Source organism: Lactuca sativa, chromosome 9, assembly GCF_002870075.4.
Source record: "Lactuca sativa cultivar Salinas chromosome 9, Lsat_Salinas_v11, whole genome shotgun sequence".
Lineage (NCBI taxonomy): Eukaryota > Viridiplantae > Streptophyta > Magnoliopsida > Asterales > Asteraceae > Lactuca > Lactuca sativa.
Genome location: NC_056631.2, coordinates 188,899,208 through 188,912,242, shown reverse-complemented (window position 1 = coordinate 188,912,242; position 13,035 = coordinate 188,899,208). Strand labels below are relative to the sequence as shown.

Below are 13,035 nucleotides of genomic sequence, written 5' to 3'. Positions count from 1 at the left end.
AGTCCATTTCTAGCCAAAAAACTCGAAAATATGCTGTCTGGGGCTCCTACTCATCAAGTGTATGAACCTACTCGACGAGTAGAATGATTTTCTTCATGGACTCAGCGAGTTCATCAGTGGACTCGGTGATTCCAGTGCCCAGAAAGCCAGAAAATCGATTTTTTCAGCATTTTTCAGCACTTTGCATCAAGTATAATATAAAACAAGCCTAGGCTCTGATACCACTGTTGGGTTTTGAGCATTCTAACACTCCTAAGTGTACATGCAACCCTAAATACCTTGGATCTATGTTTTCTCTATTATACATGCAAATATGAACTTTCCAAGGTATTCATCCTAACTAGCATAATAACATTGATTCATATGAATATATCAAGTTAGAATTACATACCTCTTTGATGTAGAATGTCTTCATGAAGCTTGAGTGCCTAGTGCCCCAAGTGTGACACCTCAAATGGTTCACACAACATCAAATGAACATGGAATAGATTAGAGAGAAATCCACATTTCATGAAAATCGGCTAGCCCTTTCACATATACTCTAGTGCCGATTTTGTCAACAATAAGATGCTTATATAGTTAGTGACAATTAGGGTAAACCCTAATTGTCATGGCTTTCCATTTCCATGGATCCATGGGTTCAAATATACCATGAAGCATCCATGGAGCATCTTATGGGTTTTAGCCCAACTTGACAATCCATGAAGCATTAGCCAACTATACAAGTATGGATGATTTACACAATCAACCCATATATTTAGTTAGTCTTCTTTTGATCACTTAATTATTCCTAGATTTATTCTTGTCAATACTAATTAAATAATCTTATTAATATATTAGAACTTATAATATATTAACAAACCTTAAGTGTTATTTCTCTCATTATAGTCTATCAAAATGCATGATGCCATGCAACCCAAATTGACCATGCCGGGTCGAGTCAAGTCTTACCAATTATAGTTATGGACTTAGACATTAATCCAACAATATAATCACATATGATTATATACACGGGAACAATTATGGAATCAAGAACACGGAAACAAATATTTTCCATACAAATGATATGAAATTAAATACATATAATCACATATGATTAGATACACGAGACCAACTATTGAATCGAAAATCAGTAATAAAGATTATCCACATAAATCAGATGTGATTAAATAGATATAATCACATGTGATTATACATCTAATCACGTGTGATTATATATATTTAATCACATATGATTTATATAATTTTTCTCTTGTATTTAATCACATATGAATCGAGAGCGCGATAATGACATATACGAATGTATATTTTTTTCTTTTTTGATTCAATAATTTTTCTCTTGTATTTATTCATATGTGAATGTATTTAATCATAAACAAGTTTTTTCTATAGATTACATGTGATGACATATATATATATATATATATATATATATATATATATATGTGTGTGTGTGTGTGTGTGTGTGTATGTGTGTGTATATATATATATATATATATATACTCACGTATGATTATATACATAGTAAAAATTATTGAATCAATAACACGAAATCAAATATTTTCCATAAAAATGATATGAGATTAATGTAACATACATGTTTAGTTATCGTGTATTGTAAATTATAAAAGTGAATAATATTACAAAATAATATGTGAATTTGAATTTTGAGTTCTAACAGATGGTTTTTACTAGAAATAAAGTAAAACTATGTTTAGAATCATTCAGAAAGTATTGGAAGTCTTATGAGACTCCAATCAAATGCCATATAATGAAATTTAGCGAAAATATAAAATTTGAAATAAGTAATATTTAATTATTTAAAGTTTTAAAGAATCTCGTTAGAAAAGTTTAGGCGAAAACCTCGTCGAAATCCGAGTTATAACAAAGAAGTTATGACCAATCGAAGATCCGCGATAAAACCGGCAAACACTATGTCGCGTAAAAAGTGAGTTTCTGATAAACTATTTTTTAACCTTAGTGATTTAAATGAAAGTTGTAGAACTCACTAAAATAATAAACTTTCATATAAATAACTTTTAAATCTAACTTCGTATGAGGAAGTTATGATTTTTCTAGGTTTCGGAATAGTAGTAGACAGCTAAAAACTCGAAATAAAGATAGAGCGATATTTTGCCGACACAACCTAAACGAGAATTGAAGGTCTCGTCAATAGTAGTACAACGGTAAAAAGACTGGCGTAAATAGACTCTGTATGAAGAAGTTATGAATTTTTAACGGATTATCTTGTTCCGGTCTGTTAAAAATAATAATATTAAAAATAAAGTCAAAATTAGCCGACGAAGTCTAAACGAAAGTTCTAGAATATACTCCCGCCTACGCGTGCATATAAAGAACGTCAAAAACAGAGCCCGTATGGGAAAGTTATGGATTTTATAATATTTGGGCACATTTTTCGAGAATTTTCGCATGGATAAGCCTTATCCGGAAATGCCACGTTGCCCTTTCTCGTTGTTGACTCGTGTCCTCCTCTGATTGGACCAAAGCGAGGTCCAATGCGCATGCGACGCGCCTGGCATCCTAGGCGACGTCTAAGACGGCTCGTAAGACGCCTCGCATCAGCTGCATGTCCCACCTGCAAAGCTGCCACCTGCCCTCCTTCCCTCTTGCTTCGGATCCGAGGCTCGCACTATAAATATTGCCTGCGAGACCTCCCGACTAATGTTGTATTTTTAGCACTTTTTCACCTCTTTTTCAATATTCTAGCTACTTCCACTTCCCCCGAAGCACCGGTAGGATTTCTAACACCCGAAACACGTCCCGAAGTCCCCGAGAAGCCCGAAAAATTTATCTTTTCGGTTTTGAAGCCCTACCTTCGCAGAGCCCGGTTATCAAGAAAACTCCCGATTTTTAACGAAGAAAGTCATATTTAGAGCCAAAGTGTTGCCCAAATTAATATTTTAACCCCCGGTTATTTCACGATGAGTTTAATATATAGGAACAATTGTATCTTATGTGTTATATGTGCTATGTGCTTGTCTGTGTTATTATTTCGGGTTATTTTCCCGTGTTATTTTTATTCGCTATTTTTAATAGCAAAGAAATAACTTTGCCCTTGTGATTAGTGAAAGGACTTAGATTCACGTTGGTACTAGTATGTAGCCTCTGGCCATGTAGAACATGTTTCCGTAAGAGAATGATTTCTATTCTATGGTGTTGGCAAATGGTTAGTTAGGTCTATAAGCCTGAAATCTAAACTGTTGGGCTCCTTGCTCCGGATGTTGTTCGTACGGTGTGAAAGCAGTTGGTTACGTAGTTTTAGAATTCTGCTGATCCCAAGTAGTCCATCTCCATCATTGCATATGGCAATATAGAAAGTAAAGAGGAAAAGGCATGACCAGAAGAATTGTGTGAAATAAGTGAATTGATCTAGCTGAGGTTAAATCAGACAGAAACCAAGTCCAAGAAGACCTAGGAGGCCTTGGGGTAATAGAACAAGGGAGGAAGAAAGGAAGGAGCTTCGGCTCCAGCTCCGCAAAGGTAGACTTTTTCCAGGTTAGCTAGAGAGAGCGATATTCATCTTTTATAGCTTGTTTACCGGAGGCCTCGTTTTCAGGTTTGATAGAATAAAGAAGTAGAATAGATCTCTCTTCTTAAAGTATACAACACTTCCCGCAAGGTTCACACCGCGGAAAAGGTGAAACGTCGTCTCTGTCAAATAAGCTATGATACTCTGGTAATACCTGTTGTTGATCCTCATCTTGTACTTGTGAACAGCAGCAGAGGCCGCATATGATAGGTTATTCCAGAATCAATGTGAATATCGCCGAATAGGAGACTTCGTTGCACAATCGTGAGTCCCTTGAATATAGAGAGAAGTTCCAAAATGTTAATCAGAAATTGTATGTCTTTTGTGCCATTTGGGCCGAAGCTTTATTGATGTATATCAAGTTTGGAAATTGTTATGTCTCATTGATTGTATATCTTTGAATCAAGTCATTGATTGATATGGAAAGTTTGTCACATGATTCATATATGTCTTTGTTGTTCCTTGTTCCTCTTTGCTTCTGCCATATTGAAGTATATATATGGCATAACCTTATATTGTATCTATTATTGAACCCACTAAGCGTCACCGCTTACCCTCTCAATGTTTTAATATATTACAGGCAATAAGCATGCGGTACAACTTTATACTGTTGGAAGAATTAAAGTAGTTTTTATACTATTACTTTTGTATTTAAGTTTTAGTATGTATAAAATATAAAATATCTTGGGTAGTTTTGTAACAAACTTAAACTTAGTCGGTTTGTATCCAGTCGTTTGTAAATAAATTATCAGTGTAAAATATTGTTTGTGAATATGCATGTACATTGTTTTGGAGTAACAACTGTTTTAATATTATCAAAGTGAGGGTATTTCAATTAAATACATATAATCACATATGATTAGATACACGAGACCAACTATTGAATCGAAAATGAGTAATAAATATTATCCACATAAATCATATGTGATTAAATAGATATAATCACATGTGATTATACATATAATCACATGTGGTTATATATATTTCATCACATATGATTTAATCACAATAATTATTTTTGCTTTTTTGATTAAATAATTTTTCTCTTGTATTTATTCATATGTGAATGTATTTAATCATAAACAATTTTTGTCTATAGATTATATGTGATTACATACATATATATAATCACATATGATTATATACACGGGAACAATTATTGAATCAAGAGCATGGAAATAAATATTTTCCATACAAATGATATGAGATTAAATACATATAATCACATATGATTAGATACACGAGACCAACTATTGAATCGAAAATGGGTAATGAATATTATCTACATAAATCATATGTGATTAAATAGATATAATCACATATGATTAAATAAATATAATTACATGTGATTATATATATATATATATATATATTTATATATATATATATATATATTTAATCACATATGATTTATATAAACAAGATTCGTTAAAAACAAATATTTTCCAAATAAATCACATATGATTGAATACATATAATCACATGCGATTAAATTATATGTGATTAGATACATATAATCATATATGATTAGATACATATAATCACATGTGATTATATGTATTTAATCACATATAAAAAAGTACATATAATCACACATGATTTATGCCATTATATGTTTTCAATCAGATCCAATGTTAGTGGCTATAGGCATTGGGTGGTGGTGATAGGTGATGGTGGTGGGTTGTGGTGGTGAGTGGTAGTGGTGGTGGTTTTGTTGGGTGATGGGTGGTGGGCGTGGTGACGACCAGTGGTAATGGGTGGTGGAGGTAGGTGGTGGTGATGGATAGTGGTGGTATTGATGGGTGGTGGTTGGCGGTAGTGTTGTGTGTTGCTAATGGTGGTGGGTACATATAATCACAAAAATGTTGTCCACATAAATCATATGTGATTAAATAAATATAATCACATGTGATTAAATATATTAGAACAATTATTGAATCGATGGAAGAATAAATATTTTCCATACGAATCATATGTTATTAAATATATATAATCAAGACGTGAAAACAAATATTGTTCATGTAAATCATATGTGACTAAAGAAATATAATCACATGTGATTTAATATACGATGCCAATTATTAAATCGAAAACACGAAAATAAATACGGCCCATGTAAATAATATTTTATTAAATACATATAAGCACATGTAGTTATATGTATCTAATCACATATGATTTACGTGGACAATAATCATTTTTGCATTCTCGATTCACTAGTTTTTCATGTGTATTTAATCACATGTGATTATATGTATTTAATAACATATAAATCATATATGATTTGATATATATAATCACATGTGACTCGAGACATATAATCACATGTGATTATATACAAGAGAAAACCTAATGAATCAAAAACACAATAACAAATCTTTGTAGGTACGGGTGGGGGTGGTGGCGGCGGGTGGTAGAGGCGGGCTGGTGGTGATTCATGGTGGTGGTGTGTGGTGATGGGTGGTGATAGGTGGTTGGGTGGTTGCAAGTGGTGGTGGTAGTGACGGGTGGTCGGTGGGTGTGGGTGGCGGAGGTAATTCATTTTTGCTTTGTGATTATATGAATCTAGTCACATATGATTAAATACATATAATCACATATGATTTATATGGACATAATTCATTTTTGTTTTATCGATTCAATATTTGTTCTCATGTATTTTATCACATGTGATTATAGGTATAATCGTATGTGATTAAGTACATGAGCACAACTATTGAATCGAGAAGGAAAAAATGCATCTTGTCCACCTTAAATCATATATGATTATATATATATATATATATATATATATATATATATATATGTATATATATATATATATATATATATATATATATATATATTTATAATCACATGTGATTAATTATACAAAAGAAATTATTCATTCCAAAACTATGATTATATGTATCCAGTCATATATAATTTATGTGGATGAGATTCATTGTAACATTCTCGATTCAATAATTGTTATTTGTCCACTGTAATCATATGTGATTAAATACATATAATCATATGTGATTATATGTATCTAATCACATATATAAATCATATGTGATTAGATACATATAATCACATATGACAATATACACAAGAATAATTATTGAATCGAGAACACAAAGATAAAAATTTTCCATATATATCATATGTGGTTAAATGCATATAATCACTTGTGATTATATGCATTTTCACATTCTAGTTCAATAGTTGTTCTTGTACATTTAGTCACTTATGATTTTTGTAAACAAGATTCATTTTCGCGTTTTTGATTAAATAATTTTTCTTTTTATACATTAATCATATGTGATTAACACATACAATCACATATGATTAAATACATAAGAAAAAATATTGACTCTTGAATATTATCAATATAAATCATATACAATTTGATACATATAATCACATGTGATTAAGTATATGAGTACAACTATTGAATTGAGAAAGAAATAATGAATATTGTCCACATAAATCATATGTGATTAAATGCATATAATCACATGTGATTAAATAAATGGAGAAGATTATGGGAGGGTTGACTTTGGGAGGTGCCACCTCATTTTTATTTAGAGGGTAACTAGGCCTTAAACCACCATGTATCCATAATAGTCACTTCATCACTCTCTCCCCTCTCCTCTTCTACTCTTGACCGAAGGAAACCACACACACACACATCAAACTCTCTTAAAACGCTCTCAAGAATCATCCTACACCTTCTTCCAAAATCTCGAAATTTACTTGTGATTCAAGGAGGTTTTCACAAGGCAATCATCACTTCTTGGTAAGTATTTATACATCCAAGTTCATAACTCTATTCTCATGATTGGATCACTATTTTAAGCAAGTTTTTGGTGATTATGCTTCCTAGAACTCCTTAAGTTTGAAATCCCCTCAAGAAAGCTTGCTAGGACCAAAATCTTCTCCATTTATTCTTCAAAATCGAGACTTCAAAGCAAACATGAGTTCATACCCCCTTGTTTCGGTTTTGATATGATTTTTGAGGGAGAATACATGAAAAATGTGTAGATCTATGTGTTATATGCATGTTTTGTGTGAATACTTGTTTTATTTGGTAATAATGGGTTAGATCTTAGCAAATCTCAAAATTTAAGTATTATCTAGCAAGGATCTATGAACTATTACATTATACATATCATATTACCAAGCCAAAGAAGAACACATTTTGGGATACAAAAGAATTCAACAAAAATCTTGTTAAGGGTCAAAATTGTCAATAAAACAAAAGATAAGGGGTAAAAAGCTAAAATTCTGTTTTAAAGGGGGCCAAACAGGTCCTATATGTATAAAAATATATTTTTATGCTAAACATACTTTTACAAGGTACAAAAATGAAAATTTAGGCTTATTGGGCCAAACTTTTGGGCCTCACGGCCTAAGGGCCCATATTGCGAAAAACATGAAGTTTTAAGGTTTAAAATGTTATTTGGCCAATGTTGGAGTCATGAATGTAAATAAACCAAAACTAGAGGTGAAAATAAAATTTATTTTTAAAATGGACCAAAAATGTAAAACTTTCCAAAATTGGGCCGAAAATGTAAACTTTCACAAACAAAGGGCTGAAAATGCACTTTTCTACAAAACAGGTTTCTTAATGTGAAAATATAACTTTTGGGGCTAAAACCGTAAGTTTTTTTGACATTTGGGACAAAACTCCAACTTTTTATAACTTATGGACTAAAATGTCATTTTTACAAAACTTTGGGCCTTAACTAAAAATTTGATGATTATTGGGTAAAAATTTCATTTTTACAAAAAAGAAAACTTTTAACGTCAATCTAGTAAACCCTTAGCTAAAACAAACCACGAAACAAAAACGAACGAACAAATTATGTCGATAATCAATTATTGGGCCTATTATTCACGATACCTAGCCGTTGGGCCCAAAGGGCCCAACTAAGTGTAAATTGAACCCAATGTGTTCCATGACGTGTTTAGTGGGCCTTGCAACCCACTTACACGTTAATTTGAGCCTAAATTATGGACTATATGTTTATTGGGCTTTTGTGGCCCATATACATGTCTATTGGGCCCAAGTTACTATCTTACATGTTATTGGGCCTTCGTGGTCCATTTACATGATAATTGGGCTTGGAATGGAATTCATGTGCTTGTGATCAAAACTATACCGTTGCGTAATCACTTAACGTCTTATACTTATATAAAAATGTACCTTTTGAATCCAAAACCTACAACTTATGTGTAAACATTAAACGTGGTACGAAAAAGGAGTTGAGAATCTAGTGAGAGATGTCGTTTGGCCTCACTGAGTGTAAAATTGTAGCCTGTAGTTATAATCAGAGTAGATTGGGTGGAAAGCGGGAGTTTGCGTATATATCTATACGGGGTGACCCCCCACGCCTTAGCTGTTCTCTACAGCTTCATTAGGCCAGTCTAGGGCGACAACATCCTTATCAAGACTGACATTTGGAAAAATACCAAGACGAGCGACCTAGTCATTATCATGCATGGTTATAACGGCTCATATAGGGATTCGATACCAAAAGTTAAACCTTTTAAAGATAAACTCTTTGAGGGTGTTAATACAAAACCCTTATTTAAAGATACAAAAATCCAAACATTGCTATAAAACGAAAAATATCGGATTTTCTGGGGAAATTATTCATACATATTTAGCAGTTATTCAAAATACAATGAATCTAAACTACGCTTATATAAGTTATAACTATGAAATTCACACATGCATTTATACTTCATTTGCTCATCATTTTCAAAAAATTTACAAAAAATATCGAATTTTCTAGGTTATTATGAAAGATACAAAAACTTTTACTCGAACATACTTATGAACTCACCAACATTATATATGTTGACCATTTTCAAAATAACTTGTATTCTCAGGTAATCGTTAAGCTAGAAGACATGCGAGTGTGTATGGTTTTTTTTTTATGTAATATCACTTATCGTACTTTGAACAATTAGAACTTATGTATTTTAACAATGTACTTGATGTGAACAATGCTGGTTGTATGATGTTATGTTGGTGATGAATGTGTTATGTTTCATGTATATTCATTGTGATGATTTGTAAGGTCCTTGATGGAAGGATCTATACCAATGATCAATCAAGCAAGTGAAATAATAAAGAAGATGAGAAGAAGAATGACCAAAATTGAGCTTGCATACGATTAGATCTGAAAATCATCTAATACAACTTAATGAACCGAAAACACAGTGAACCATCATTGTACAAATGACAACCTGACACCTATTTATACTAACACTGACCGAGAACAGGTTTTCAGTCACAGCTTGACCGAAAACCTTTCCTAGACCGAAAACATAAAAAATACCGAAAACACTCCAAATAACATTCTCAAAATCCCTAACTCATCTATACATGTAATGCCTAGCCCAAACCATATACTTTGACCTTTCAATCTCCCCCTTGGTTTGCGGCTAGCATGAGTTAATCTTTATCAAACAGCATCACATCAGTCCCCTCAATCGATCCACTCCACAGACCCTTTTGGATAATTTCTGCCACCATTGAAGTGTACTCCTTTGCAGCATGCTTGAAGATTTCCTCAACAACTTTAATTTAATGCAGAGACAAGTGATGGATATCCCACTTTCCAAACTGAAGTAGGTCATTATTTTCATAAATACGAAAACTGTCATTTGGAAGTTTGATGATAGTGCTAGCTGTTGATTCATCATAAATCCAGTAGAGCATGTTTTCAAGTGATCTGTCTCTGAAATTTTGTAGCACATGAATTTTCCTCACTTGGTTAGTGGGAGGCCACATCACTGTTCTGAAAGGTCTGTCTGTCTTTGGATCGATAACTTTTGGGTATAGCTTGAATATAGACTTGGCAGTTTTCATTGTAGGAAATCCCTTCTTTGTCTGATTTTCTAGAAATAACCTGAATTGAGTTGCTTGAGGATTTCCTGACGGATTTGCAAACGGAGCGTTAACAAGTTCAGTGAGATCAACACTTGTCCAAGATTCGAAATCATGAATATTCTTGTAGTATTCAATATTATTGATCTTCCGTTTCACGATCCACATGTTCAAGCGGTCGTGGAATCCCCATGATCTGATTCCAGAACGGTCACCATAGGTATGAACAAATCTCTTCTTTTCAAGGTCAATACGAGTGATTTGTGGTTGACCAGGAGGGGCGTTATCATCTGAATTTCGCTTGAACATGATTTGCTTTTTCTTGGAGGATTCTTTCAACTTTGATTTCTTGATGGCAATTATATGTGGAGCTTGGACAGGTTCTGTGGGAAATTTATCATATATTATAGTTTTCTTGGATGAGGAGGAGTCACCAGGATGGGTTCCAGATGGTGGGTTAGCTCGAAGAATTTCCACTGAAGACTTGAATTTATCACCAAGTTCCTCTGTCAGTTTTTGTTTCATTTCAAAGTAGCACGCTGACAGAGTTCCAAGGTGAGTCTCAAGAGCTGAAAGTTTCTCAGTCTTCAGTGACTTATCTGCCTCAAGATCATCGATACGACTAGTGAGCTGCGCATTGGTGGCCTCAAGATCAGCAATTCAGGATGAATGCTGACTGATCACAAGGTCTTTCTTAATAAGCTTCCAGTTCAACACACCAATCTCTTTTCTCAGCTCAGGCACAGAGGAATCATCACCTCTAGACAAACATTCCTCAAAAGATATACCTTTTCCGTGAGAAGAATGAGTTGGACTCAATTGTTGGGCCAAATGCACAACTCACCTCTCAGAGGCAGCATCAAGATATGGCCTTGGAGGAGATGATCCGTGGCTAGCAGATGAACCACCAGCTTCATGGATTAAACTGGGACCTTCTTGAGTGGGTACAAATGAGGAAAGGGGCAAATGTTGTAGATGAAAGAGTCACGGTAGTTTGAGTCAGGTCAGGAAAAAGGAATCCCAGTCTTGGATCATTTCTGCGTTCAAAGGAGGCTGGAAGGTCAAATTTGTCTGGGAATCACTTTCAATGGGCTCGGATGTTGGAACATTGTAAAGAGGAGGAATCCCTGATGATGTGTCCATAGGAATTGATGAATCAGCCATCTGAACGGTAGACGGAGGCACAGTTTCTTGAGCATCAGCTTTCTCCCTTATCTCCGGTGTTTGATTAGCACCATCATGGACACAGTCAAAGAAGTCATCAAGGTCTCCGTTTGACAAAAGATTTTCATTCACACCACAATTCACCGCTACATCATCTCCATCGTAACCGGAATGGTCAAGATCCTCATAATCATCATCTTCTCCTCCTTTACTAAAATCAGTTTAAACTGCCACGTTCTCAAGATCATGCTCTTCAGCAACAATGGTAGACGGAGCAACATCTTCAATCTCATGGTCTGAAACGGTGATGACATCATCATCTACATATGCACGATCTGATGATGCTTGGTCTGTAGACATTTGTTCTGAGAACCCATGAGATTCTGATGAGTCGATCAGTTCCGCAAAGTTTCCAAATTTCACTAATGGTTATTTTCCCTGAAACATGATTTTCCCTTTTCGATTTTGCTTGATGAGGCTTACAGTGTGGGGACCAAATGCTTTCATATCTAGTACCTCTCCTGTCTTGACCATCTCAGGATTTTGCTTGTTGATAAAGATTTGAATGAATCTTGGGTATAACATGAATTGATCTTTTGACTTCTTGCTAGCGTTTGTAGTCATCTCTTCCAAAATGAATTTTGAAAAATTGAAGTCAATTCCCGCAGCCAGTGCAACAATTGCCTGAGTATTTCTTGAAGATATCTCATCAGAGCCACCCTTCCTCCCAAATATACAATTCACAAACACGTGAGCTAGAAACCTCTAGGAAGGATGTAACAGCTTCTTCATGGTAGGTGAAAAGACTCCTTCATATCCCATCTTCTCGAGATACTTCTAAACTAGATTCAGATCTATATCAGTCGGGTAAGTTGCCTTATCATGGATATTCAATACATCTCTGATAAATTGTTCAGTGATAACAACTTTACATCCTTTGACAGAAGCTTCAATGATCACTGAGTCATCTTCTTCTCTTTTGACATTAGCAGACTTCCAAAACTCATTGATTAGGTCCAGATAGATCACTGGGTTCCAGGTCAGTGCAGTGAAGATGCAACATTCCCTCAATCCATACATCATTGACTTGAATTCATTGTGTGCCACTGGAGGATCACCTAGAAGAATTGACATGTTGTGACTTTCAGCAACCTTAAGACTTGCCATTTTTTCCTGCACAAACCTAGCCAAGTGAGAAAATGTTTTGGTTATAACAATTAAAATTATTTTCTCAATTAAATCAATTTAATTGGCCATTTTATTTAAAATTTATTAGACAAAAATTAGGTTTTCGGTCAACAAGATCAAGACTGAAGGCTCCAAGACCGAAGGCATCTTAGCCATTTAGACCGAAAGCCGAAAGTCTTGAATCCGTTGAAGTTGTGAGCCATCAGACTGAAAACGGCTTGACCGAAAGCCGGTTAGCCGATGGGCCGAA

The 13,035-nt window shown here is 34.2% G+C and overlaps 1 protein-coding gene across 1 annotated transcript; it reads right to left on the bottom strand.

The window, feature by feature from the left end:
- Positions 1-5,168: 5,168 nt before the first annotated feature.
- On the bottom strand, positions 5,169-6,092 carry LOC128129211 (extensin-like). The gene is made up of 2 exons (XM_052767856.1): positions 5,940-6,092; positions 5,169-5,381 (listed from the first exon to the last, which is right to left on the bottom strand). Exons 1-2 carry the CDS (start codon positions 6,090-6,092, stop codon positions 5,169-5,171), a joined length of 366 nt encoding a protein of 121 aa, XP_052623816.1.
- Positions 6,093-13,035: the final 6,943 nt, after the last annotated feature.

What these genes read in the sequence shown, in the direction of transcription:
- LOC128129211 (XM_052767856.1), bottom strand. Translation starts at nt 6,092, where the DNA reads ATGAATTACCTCCGCCACCCACACCCACCGACCACCCGTCACTACCAC. An exon ending in CGCCGCCACCACCCCCACCC is followed by an intron (nt 5,382 to 5,939) that starts GTACCTACAAAG and finishes CACCACCATTAG; the next exon opens with CAACACACAACACTACCGCC.